This window comes from Melopsittacus undulatus, chromosome 19, assembly GCF_012275295.1.
Source record: "Melopsittacus undulatus isolate bMelUnd1 chromosome 19, bMelUnd1.mat.Z, whole genome shotgun sequence".
NCBI classification, from domain to species: domain Eukaryota; kingdom Metazoa; phylum Chordata; class Aves; order Psittaciformes; family Psittaculidae; genus Melopsittacus; species Melopsittacus undulatus.
In genome coordinates, this window is record NC_047545.1 from 1,271,539 (window position 1) to 1,284,199 (window position 12,661).

Sequence of the window (12,661 nt, forward strand, 5' to 3'; positions counted from 1 at the left end):
ACCCCAGTGGAGCAAGCTCCCATCCCAGTGCTGCACAATGCCAGGCAGAGGAGCAAGGGTTTGGTTTGGCCTTGTGTGACCTCTCATCAAAGCCTTCTACCACTACAGACTTCCTTCTGTTTCTTCTGGCATCAGAGAACATGCTCAAACCAGCTCCTGGTTTTAAATTTAACTTTCAAGGTTTAGAAAAAGAAAGAAGAAAATAAAATGAAAAGAAATGTGAAGTTTTGGGCAGATATTACCAGAATATCAGAATGCTTCAGGATGCAAATCCATTCAGCTGGCTTTACGTCAGCCAACTGCGATTGCTGCTGGCCCCCTCTTCCAAGGAAAATATTATGTTTTCAGTTCTAGAAGCATTTAGGAAGTTTAAAAGTCAAACACATCACTAAGCAGGAGCTCTACCCAAGGAGTTTGTAGCACTTTGGTCCTTTTAAGCAACAGCTCTTTGTTCATCAGCTCAGAAAATCAGCTCGGCTGCTTTAAAGAGCCAAGTGCTTGTGAGGCTGGGAGCCACATTCCTCTGCAGATCAAAGGTCTGGAAAGGTAAGCCCCACAAAACAACTACGAATTCCTGATGAAATGAAGATCCACCTTCCCTACAAGCACTGACTGCACATAAGCAAGAGCTCAGGCTCAGCTGGAGACAAGCTTCCTCTGTATCACAGCATCCCTAGGCTCAGATCACATTGCTTGGAGGCATTTGCATCCCGAGGCTGGTCAGCTGCTCGGACCAAGGGTGCTGCCACGATGCAGGAGCAGAGCTCCAGAGCCTGGGAAGCTGCTGCCTGAAGCTTGCAGCATCACTCGGGCTCATTTCTGTCACTGGAGATGACTCAGGGTTTAATTCCTCTCTATTAAGGATTTTCTAGAGACGGGCCTTACGAAAGGAGCTCCAGCTTACAAACAGCATCCAAAGCTTCTCCTTGTGAAATTCCTAATTGTATTTATCACCATTCACATCAGTGGGCTTGGGATCAGACTGCAAATGGAGTTTTTGTCTGGGGAAGCCTTTTCCATCTCCTTGCTGAAACTGAATACAGCACTATCCTGTTACCTGCACCAGGCACACTGCATGGAGAGAGGATGCTCTCCCATCTCATGGAAACAGGAGTTACTGTTCCAGCCACTCTCTGGGAAGCTGGAAGTGTGCAGCCCTTTGCTCATCATCACCCTGTTTGCACGTCTTGCAACAGAGACAGACACCAAGAGAGCAGAAACACTGGCACCCATTTCAAAGATAGGCTCAATTCATAAAGAGCACAGGCGTGCGGGGGCAAGTACTGCAACAAAAGGGGGAGAATACCTGGTTCTAATGTATTCAGCTTTTGGTATGAGCAATCTTTTTAGATATTCTTCACCAAACCAGCCTGCATACCTGGGTTCATTCAGAGGGGGTGATGTGCCAAGAGACACCTTCAGAGAGTCCCTCCCAGTCAGCACAAGACAACCGCTTGCCATGGAATCAGCCATTACCCCAATAACTGCATCTGTGCAAGACACAAGCTCCTCCTAAACAGCAACCTGAGCAACGTGTGTGATTGTACCTTTGGCAGAGGGTTGAGGGACCTAACCCCTCAAGCCCTCCCCTTCCCTCGATGGCACTGATGGAAGAGGGCTTGTCTTACAGGTCCTGAAGCTGCCATCAGCCTCTTGCAAGGTATCTCTTAGAAAAGCATCCAAAATTTGGGAAAGCTCCCAGATGAAACACCATTAAACATCAAAGATGCCCATTTTCTTCACAGCACCCATAAGCACCCTCCTCCCACTAATTCCTGTGATAAGGATCTGGTGTTTGCAGCTCCTCTCCAACCTGCCCTGCTCTAATGCCCAACATCCCAGTGAACAGGGGGCTCTCTGAGAGCAGCTCTTAGGAATCTCCATTCCCACAGCAGAACACGAGGCTTTGAGAGTTCCTGCTCCATGTGTTGGATCTTCCTGCACTAGAAAGACAAAAGCAAAGCCCTCAAAGGGCTCCCAATGGGACACAAACTTCCTGATGGGTTTGTTATGCTGGTACAGCCAGGTTCTGAGTTAGAAATATGGTAGAAGGTTTGGAATCAGGCTTTAAAGTGATGCCTGTAAATCTGTGTCAGAACCACCCAGTTCACACGTGTCTCTCGTACACAGGGATTAGGAACTCTGAATTAGTGCTTTCAGATGGGAAAATGCAGCCACCTTAAGGAGGCTGGACTTTCAAAGGAGAACTTGTCCTACAGAGGATTGCTGCAGCCAGGTGCTGGCTTTTCAGAACACTTCTAGTGTCAAAACCCACAGCTTCCTTCAAAAAGACACTCAGATGCATCCCCACATCCTGCTCCATCAGGAAGAATGAGTTGCAATTACAACTCCTCTGTTTAGACAATTACAATCTATTACTTTCCCTTTATCAGAGCTCAGTTCAAAACACCCAAACCACTGTTGCTCACAGAAATCTCAATCAGTAGCTCAAAGCGCATCCTCTCAGTAACGTGTATGGGTTTCTATTCAAGACTGGGCTTATTTACTCAGCTGCTCATCACAGCTGTCAAAGCCTGGGGAGGAGAAACCACTGAGGAAGCTCCAGCAGTAGCTGTTGGATCTCATGTGAAGAGCCAGAGCTGCAACACACGCGTGGAATTGGAATCCTCTCCACCTTTAAGATGCAAAGAGCTTCCTCTTTGTGCCACTGTGCTGGTACCTCACATGTTACAGTGTGACTGCAGCACGGAGGCTGGAACTCACCTTTTCGAGGTACTCATGTCCACAGGCTCATCTCCCGTCTGCACCTCCACCTTAATGGTTGCTTTCACCTCTCCACCTTTTAATAAGCCTTGCACTTTGCCAGCTCCAGGATCTGCTTTGATTTTCATGTCGCCTTCAGCATTGATCTCTGTCCCCAACAGTCCTTTGTCCATTTTCAGTTTCTTGCTGTCCACATCGTTGTGCGGTACCTCACGTTCTAGGGCTCGTTTCTGGCTCCGTGTCCTGCATGCTTCCTCTGTCATTGTGAGGCTCTGGGGAGAGAGCAGACACAAACCAGTTCAACACACTGGGAAAGGGAATGAAGTTGGACAAGGCACCTTCATTTCAAACCAGGGCAAAGGACAGTGGGTACTGCAAAAGCAGCTCAGAAAGAGCAATGAAAGTGTTGCTGGTGTGCTCACGTAGCCTATCTCCAGCATCCATCTCAGGCTGAAGCTATTAAGCACCCAGCATCACTGTACTTACACTTCTTATGTTAAGCAAAAACAAACAAAAGGGAAACAAGAACACACACAAGAACCTCACTGAGCATCAACTACAATCACCCACAGCCTGCATCAGAGCACAGGAGAACAGACAAACCCCCACATGAGAAGTCTGGCTCTTCACCAAAAGGCAGGAGGACTGTATGTATTTGCCTCCCATGCAAATCAAGGCAATTACAGAATGCCAGATTAGGATCAGCCGGGACTGCTGCCATGCCTTTCTGAGGACCTCAGCCTGGCTCCAGGTTTCAGGAATCACACACTATGGGGAGAAGGACCACCACACCCTGCCTGAGGAGACGCTTCCATCCTGCTGCAGAGCCTGTTGCCAGCACTAAGGCACTGCCATTGTGAGACTCAAGTTGAGACTTTCTCCCCTCCTGGGGAAGGAGCCAGGCTTTTCCAGGCGGAAGCGCCGGGCTCAGGGGAACCAGGCTTAACTCCTCACATGCCGGAGGGATGGGATGTACTGCTGCTGGTGGGCTCAGCCAGCCGCACTCCAGTACCTGCGGCCACCCATCCATCATCCATCCATCCATCCACACATCCATCCCAGCGGACGCAGAGCTGAGTCAGGCTTTGATCCCATGACATCACTGGGCTCCACATGACCCTTCCCAGGATGCAGCCTGCGAGACAAAGCACTTTCCAGAAACCAGTCTGAGCCGGCGGCAGGCGACCTGCACTGGGATCACCCCAGCGGGCACCGCATCCCTCCGGATGCTGGGGGGCACGGAGGGGGGTACCCCAGGGGGGACCTGGGGGGGGGGGGGGGGGGAGTGGGACAGACCCCCCCCCTTAATTAATGAATTAATGCATTTTAACTGTTCCTCCCATCTCTGGTTTCTTTCTCCTCCTCTATAAAGGGCTCCAGGACTGAGGCCGATGCTCACCATGGAACAAAGTGTTTGCAATGGGTTTTAGCAGGGAGAGATTAACATAATTACACAACATAATTAACCTCTGCTCACCCTTCACCCCACCCCCCCCAGCAATTCAACAGCGTCACATCAGCATGATGTGACATTGTCATTTCACAGCAGCAGCCCCATGCCACCACCACAGGTTTCTCTGCACGGTCTTGGATGAAATAGGGGTGTTTTTTTAGGGGGGAAGGGGCAAAAGGAGCATTTCATAGCAAGGGTAACTTCACGTTGGTGTTTATGGGGTGAGCAAACGGCACCCAGCTCTGCGCACCCCATTGGAGAGCAGCTGTTAACCACAGCAGCACCTCCGGTTGGGGTGAGCATCCCTCCGGTTGGGGTGAGCATCCCTCCGGTTGGGGTGAGCATCCCTCCGGTTGGGGTGAGCATCCCTCCGGTTGGGGTGAGCATCCCTGCGGTTGGGGTGAGCATCCCTCCAGTTGGGGTGAGCATCCCTCCGGTTGGGGTGAGCATCCCTCCGGTTGGGGTGAGCATCCCTGCTGCCGGTGCGGCTGCACCATCACTGCCACCCCCCCCTGAGCCCAGCCAGGAAGAGCTGATCTTCCTGCTGCTCCGGCACAGAGCAGGGCACAGCCATGGCTGCCTTACACCCCCCCGGAGAGAGGAGACCCCTTCAACCCTGTGGGATGTTCCCATTCATTCTCCAGCCTCGCAGGGATGCGAAGCAGCAGCTGCAGCAGCAGGAGCCAATGCGAAGGCTGCAGCGAGCAGCACATCAGGCACACGGGCTCCAAACTTCAGCAACACGGACACGAGGATGTGTTTCTGCCCCTGGGGTTTCCCTGTTTGGAGCGGGACACCCTCGGGAAGGGGATTGGGGTATTTCACACATTGCACACAGAGCTGCCAGGCAGAACTCTGCGCACCCAGGGCTGAATCTCACTTACCTGAGTTCAGTCCCAAGCAGTGGGAATGAGCTAAATCTCCTACTGGCAATAAGGTTTAAAACACAATCAATGCAGTTCAGATCCTAATGTAAAGCCAGGTCAGACACACAAGTGCTTCACGAGGTACCTGCTTTCTAGCCAAGCAAGCAGCTCACATCAGAGTGATGGAGAGAGGCAGGCACTGAGCACCCCACTTGGAGCACTTCCAGGGGCAAACCCTTCGTACACAAACTCCTTACAAAGGTCAGGCTGAACAGATTAACAACCTCGATGAGAACACAGCATGTACCTCCCGACAAAGCCTTCTCCTAGGACAGATCCTCAAGGACATCACATCATGCACCCTGCCATTCCCTTCCAACACCACCAGTGCCTCCCACAGCAAACCCCAGTTTGCTCAAGCCCCAATGCAGCCCATGTTTTGTGTTAGGATTCACAGCATCTTGTGCCGAGGATGCAGCAGTTGGGGCCTGGGACCCCTGCAGACAAGAGGGGTTATGTGTACCCCAGCTGAAGCTGTTGTGAAGATCCATGGGGAGCCTTGCGAGGAGCCTGCCCTGAGATTTCTGCAGCTCAATCTGAAGCCTCAAGTGCAGGCTCAAGGTTTATTTATAAAGGCATGGAGAGATCTGGTTGCAGAGCTCCCCAACCACAGGAGAGATTCAACTGTATTTAGTGTAGATGAGCCCTAAACCCAAGGTCCTGTAGTTTAACCCTTTCAAGAAATGGTCCCAGGAAACAATCTGCTAACATGGACACAGATGCTGAGAGACCTAAAGGAAAACTCCTGTAGCACTGAGGGAAGGGGAGGACCAGGAAAAAGGATAAGGAGAAGGATTTCTTCAAGGCAACTGTTCTGCCTCTGTTCAGAAGAGATGAGAAGTGGTAATGTCAGACTTCAATGGGAATCACCTGGCTTGATGGGCCCCATCTCCTGCAAGTCTGAGGGCACTGGAAGCAGTTCAGGTGAGGCCCTGGCAGGGTCTGTGTCCCACAGCAGCCTACAGAGCCCAGCCCCAAGGAGCCTGAACTCCAGGTCTGCAGGAGGGGGTTAAACCCAGACAGGAAGAGAGGAAGAGGAGGAGGAGGAGTGTGCCCAGAGGGCCCTGTGCCAGCAAGGACAGTGTCCTCCTCATGGAGGGGACACAAGCAGCTCCCTGCAGGACAGAGGAAGTCAGAGGAACCCAAACCCACCTGGAACAACTCTCTGGATGGCAAAAGGTTGAATCCCCATCACCCGAGACCTCACCACCACCAGGAAACAGCTCCTTGCCCATACACTGCAAGCAGCCCTTGAGCCTGCTGGACTTGTGGAGATCACATTTGCACCACCTGATTCCATTAGATAAGAACAAAGTCAGCTGGATGGGCCTGAAGATCCAGGCTGTTCCCTGACACTGACAACAGGAAAAACCCCAAGCTTGAGCTCACAGCTACTTCATGCTCGCCTGGTAAACACTGTGGATGCTTGTGATGCCACCTGTATGCTTCCCATTGGGAAAAGGGTCAAAAGAGCTCTCCTGGCATCTTCCAAACCCTTTTGCCCTCCAAAGAGTAGCAAGACAAAGAGAACAAACCTGGTTTGGCTCAGGCAGTGTCTGCAGCAGCAGGAGATGCAGGACACCCTCACAAAGGGGATGCTGCAGCATCCACTGGGAGGAAAACCCTCACAACGTTCCAGTTTAAGGCTTGGGAAATGAATTACTTTGTGCTCCTGGATGCTGCAGAAGTAACATGAAGACAATCCCACATTTAAGAGCAGCAGCAACACCCTTTCCTTGCTGTGATGTCCTCTCCCCATCGGGACTGATCACTTCCTCATACAAACTCCAAGCAATTCCTTCACAGAGAAGTGGTTCTGCCTTTCCCATTGCTTTGCACAACTTGGTAGTTAAAATCCCCTCCTGATGCTGTGCTGGAGCCATCAGCAGTGCTGGGCAGCTGATACAGGTCCAGCACACACCATCTGCAGCGGGCTCAGAGCCCACTGCAGCCACACCATCCTCCCTCCTTTGGGTAGCCAAAAGCAAAGCCCAACAACCCTTGTCCCCAGCATCATCTGGAAACTCTTACAGCAAAAGGGGGGGGGAAGAAAGCTGAGGAATAAAAGAGCCAAGGTTCCAGAGGCAGAAATGGGTTCAGACACATCTAGTGCCCTTCAGCAAGTGCTTTCTGAAGGGAGCTGATCACAGACCCCACATGCACAGCACAGTGCAGGCCAGGCAGGCACCCCAGATCACCCCCAGATCCCCTAGAAGTTAACTCCTCATAGCAGGATGGAAGCAGTTGCAATGAGAAGTCACTGCTTTCCTGATATGGAATCATTAGGGTGGAAAGGACCTTAAGATCATCCATGTCATAACTGTTCCTGCCCCATATACTCAGTAATCACAAAGCCACAAGGGAAATGTCCTGGAAAAAGCCATTAAACTGTTACATGTCCATGTGTGTGTGTCTGTACTACAGTGGGCATGTGCATAAGTGTGCACACACACAAGTTCACAACCTGATCACGTAGATGATCAGCCACACTTCATGTTTTTAGGGACTAAACTAAAACACCACCATGAGAACAGAGGTTATTCTGCAGGTTGAGGGTGGTGGTGGGGGGAAAATCATCACTCCACACCTGGATTCAACCAGAACTCCATCCTGCCCCTGTGGAAGGCAGGGAGCAGCCGGAGGTGGCTGATGGATCTGCTCTCCCCATGCCACCAGGCTTGATGCAGCAGCACCAGCTGAGGGGACATGAAGGGTACCCGCTGCACTGTGGCCATTGGGGGTACCTACTGCACCACTGCCATTGGGGGGTACCTGCTGCACTGTGGCCATGGGGGGTACCTGCTGCACTGCAGCTATTGGGGTACCTGCTGCACTGTGGCCATGGGGGGTACCTGCTGCACTGCAGCTATAGGGGGTACCTGCTGCACTGCTGCCATTGGGGTACCTGCTGCACTGCAGCCATTGGGGTACCTGCTGCACTGCAGCTATCAGGGGGTACCTGCTGCACTGCTGCCATTGGGGGTACCTGCTGCACTGCTGCCATTGGGGGTACCTGCTGCACTGCAGCTATCGGGGGGTACCTGCTGCACTGCTGCCATTGGGGGTACCTGCTGCACTGCAGCTATTGGGGGGTACCTGCTGCACTGCAGCCATTGGGGTACCTGCTGCACTGCAGCTATTGGGGGGTACCTGCTGCACTGCAGCCATTGGGGTACCTGCTGCACTGCAGCCATTGGGGTACCTGCTGCACTGCTGCCATTGGGGGTACCTGCTGCACTGCAGCCATTGGGGTACCTGCTGCACTGTGGCCATGGGGGGTACCTGCTGCACTGCTGCCATTGGGGTACCTGCTGCACTGCAGCCATTGGGGGGTACCTGCTGCACTGTGGCCATTGGGGTACCTGCTGCACTGCTGCCATTGGGGGTACCTGCTGCACTGTGGCCATTGGGGTACCTGCTGCACTGCAGCTATTGGGGGTACCTGCTGCACTGCAGCCATTGGGGTACCTGCTGCACTGCTGCCATTGGGGGTACCTGCTGCACTGCTGCCATTGGGGTACCTGCTGCACTGCAGCCATTGGGGGTACCTGCTGCACTGCAGCCATTGGGGGTACCTGCTGCACTGCAGCCATTGGGGTACCTGCTGCACTGCAGCTATCGGGGGGTACCTGCTGCACTGCAGCCATTGGGGTACCTGCTGCACTGCAGCCATTGGGGTACCTGCTGCACTGCAGCTATCGGGGGGTACCTGCTGCACTGCAGCCATTGGGGTACCTGCTGCACTGCAGCTATCGGGGGGTACCTGCTGCACTGCAGCCATTGGGGTACCTGCTGCACTGCAGCTATCGGGGGGTACCTGCTGCACTGCAGCTATTGGGGTACCTGCTGCACTGTGGCTCACCAAGGGTTAACTCCTGCCATTTTGGTGCCATTCACGACATGTCCATTAAGGGTGTTACATAACAAAATGGCAGCTTTAACCCTTCCCTCCCCGGGCTCCCGCTGCTCTGTCCCCGCCCCAAGGGTGCTGGGGGCCCTCTGCAGTGCTCAGCACCCACAGCTCAATGCAGATGGAGCCCACACAAGTTTCCTGTGGGAAGCTGCCCAGCAGAGCAGAGCAGTGATGCCAGCCCAAGACATGGGGTGCAGGCAACCGTGGGGTACCTGGGTCTGACCCCGACCTCCCCATGCTGCTCCTTCCGCACCTCCAGCCTGGCACAACCCGCTCCTGTTCCCATGCGAGGGTCCAGCCTCACACTGCACCCAGGTCACAGTGCAGGGGGAACCAAGCCAGGCTGGAGAGGAACAGAGACACGTTTGCAGGCAGGCACTAACGTGGAGCTGGGAGCTCTGTACTGAACCAGGACCAGCTGGGGTCCCACTGAGCACTGTTTGTGTCACTCACCTTCAAACCACCATCGCTATTACAGCCAAGTCTGGCTCCAATGAGCCCGAGCCCAGCGCTATCTGAGGGCTCTGTGTAACAAAGACAGAAGCGTTCACAATTGGCCACCGAAAGCTGAATGAGCCCCACAGATGAGATTAAACACGGAGCTGTGTGCACGGAAAAGAGCCCTTGTCTCCGGAAAGCAACTCAGTACTTGCTCCGTTCTCATCACAACTCCACAAGTGTTCAGCACGAGAAGAAAAGGCCACAAAGCAACCAAAAACCAGCACCCAAAGAGCACTTTTCCTCTCCTCAATACCTTATAGCAGTGTGTTACTGGGAGTACCCAGCCCGAAGCAGAGCCCTGACCCTCCCCATCCCTGCCACAAGGATGCTGATTCCCGGCTCTGCTCCCAGCTTTCCACATGCTCTGGGATCGTGATTCATTGCTGTAGGTTTCAGGAGTGAGCTGCCTGGTTCAGGATGCAGTTGGGTCACTGTCACCAATGCCTGGGGGGGGGGGGGGGTTCAACCACCCTCATGTGAGGCAGCCAAAGGATTCAATCAAAGGCTTTTGGTTAAAAGCCACCAGTTATGACCAGAAAGACTCCACTTCCCTCCCAGGTATGGATCCTCCAGGCACACTGACCATCCCAGGTATGGATCCTCCAGGCACACTGACCCCCCCAGGTATGGATCCTCCAGGCACACTGACCCCCCCAGGTATGGATCCTCCAGGCACATTGACCCCCCCCAGGTATGGATCCTCCAGGCACACTGACCCCCCCAGGTATGGATCCTCCAGGCACACTGACCATCCCAGGTATGGATCCTCCAGGCACACTGACCATCCCAGGTATGGATCCTCCAGGTACACTGACCATCCCAGGTATGGATCCTCCAGGCACACTGACCATCCCAGGTATGGATCCTCCAGGCACACAGACCATCCCAGGTATGGATCCTCCAGGCACACTGACCATCCCAGGTATGGATCCTCCAGGTACACTGACCATCCCAGGTATGGATCCTCCAGGTACACTGACCCCCCCAGGTATGGATCCTACAGGCACATTGACCCTCCTAGGTAGGGATCCTCCAGGTACACTGACCCTCACAGACAGCAATCCCTTAGTCCCAAACTGCTCACCCGCTGTTCAGCTGGACTCCAAACCCTCCCACTTCCAGGCCTACAACTTGATTCCATCTTCTATTGGATGGGAAGAGGTTTCAATATTAAGGGACGTAAATTGCAATCAGATCCTCAGCCCTTCTCCCACCTCCTCCCTATTTAATGTATGCTTCTTATTAGAGGAGGGATCCAGGTTGGTTCATTGATTTTAATGCAACAGCAGCAAAATTAGCATCTTTAAATACTCAGTCACAACAACAATCAGCTTCCCCAGCACCACATGCTGTGCATACTCTAATCCAGGCAATTCCTTGGGTTTTCTGCATTTGGGAAACTTAAGGGAGGCTTCTCCGGGCACCAAGCACTGCCCGGTGCATTCCCACCTTCAAGCCAACATAAATCATGTAACAGAGCCACAGACAGGGAACTGGTGTAAGTGGATCCAAGGGACAAGGCACCAAAAGGAAGCTGTGAACAACTAAGGAATTGTCTCATTTCCCAAAGCCAGATCCTAAGTCTTCTAAAGAGAACTCAAAGATGATGGGAACTCTGAGGTCCACTGCTTTGGATGCTGCTTCCAGTCACTGCAGGAGGGATCTGCTCGACCGGAGCTCTCCCTCAAGCCTTATGGATCTATCTGTGTCCAGAAACTCCTGGGCAGGAAGTCTGGTACCGACTGTGTCTGAGCTCTGCATTACCCAAAAGCAGGGAGATTCCTCAGTGCAGGAGCCCGTAAATACCAGGTGTGATTTGGGTACAAAACAGCACTTGGATACCAAGTTGAACTGGCAGAATAAGATGCTCTGTAACTGGTTTCTGGTGATAACCCACTGAACAAGAGAAACTGCCATCACCATGGTCAAGACATGTACACACAACACTCTCTGCTGCTCTCAGTTACTCTCCAGGGTTTCCTGGTTTCATTCGGCCTTTTGGGCTCACGAAACATGGTCCTGGCTTTACAAGATCGGGGCACATCTGCCCGAAAGAGCCCATCAGCAGCGCTCCTGGCCTGCAGCAGCAGGACCATGGATGAGGAGCCCACCTCCCATGTGCAATGTTGGACACTTGTCCCCTTGGATCCCCAGCTCCTACCTGTCAGTGAAGTTCATGGGTTCCAGGTAGGATCCTGACAAGGATGGGTGGAAAGTGTCTGGAGCGAGGATCCTGTGGGAGAGAAGAGGGGTCAGTGCAGCCAGGACAGGCACCACCATCACCTGGAACATGGTCACCCTTCCGCACTGTGTGGAATATTGCATCCTAGGATTGTGTCCGGATGCTTTGGGGTTAAAACCAAAGGCACACACAAGAGTATTGTATAGGTACTGCTTTTCTTACTCGCTTTAGTCTTTGCTTCTTATGTTAACACCCCAAGAGGAAACCAACCACTTCCTATCTCGGGTTTGCCCCAAACATCTGCTGGAACCAGCATTCCCATTTCCCACCAGCAGTTTGCCCTTGAGGAAGAAGAGCCCCACAAGCCCCTTTCCTTCTCCCACCTCACTATTCCCTGCACAGGCTCCCACGGGCTTCTGTTCCCAAAACTCCCTTTAGGAGCCTGTCCCTGCAGTAGGGGCCACCCCAACCTTTGCCACAGCACCCATTACCTGCACCAGCAGCCTTTGCCTGTACCAGGCAGGTTAAATACCACCAAAGTGCATGGGGAGAAACTTAATGGACCTACAACTGTATTCTAGTCCCTGCTTAGCTATCTAGAGGGCAGGTCTTGCTAATTATAGCTCATCCTATTAGTCCAACGCTTTCCTAATTAGAAGCCCATTGAAAACCATTGCAAGAGCCACACCAGGGCCTTCAGCTGGGCTCTAAAACCTGACAGATAGGGCAGGATTTCCATGCTGCTCCTGGAGCATCTGGCCTGGACAGGAACAAACACTTCTTCATGGCTGAGGAAAGGCAAGAGACAGAGGCCAGGCTGTGTGCTGGGGGGTGACAGCCATGGGAGCGGGGCCACTGCTGGGGAGAGGGGCTTAAAGAAAGGCAGAAGTAAAGGGAATGATTCTGCCTGCTGGATCCTTGCTAATGGGACTGGGGAAGGTCACAGTGGGAGAGGGGGATCC

General features: G+C 53.0%; 1 protein-coding gene across 3 annotated transcripts in view; it reads right to left on the reverse strand.

The window, feature by feature from the left end:
• The window catches only part of GATAD2A (GATA zinc finger domain containing 2A), a 48,506-nt gene that overhangs the window by 15,391 nt on the left and 20,454 nt on the right, over nt 1–12,661 (reverse strand). For all 3 annotated transcript variants that reach the window (XM_034070648.1, XM_034070647.1, XM_034070649.1), the window contains exons 2-3: nt 11,679–11,750; nt 2,725–2,996 (exon numbers count right to left, since the gene is read on the reverse strand). In XM_034070648.1, the coding sequence (XP_033926539.1) occupies nt 2,725–2,987 (263 nt within the window). In that variant the 5' untranslated portion in view covers nt 2,988–2,996; nt 11,679–11,750. The remainder of the gene's footprint in view (nt 1–2,724; nt 2,997–11,678; nt 11,751–12,661) is intronic.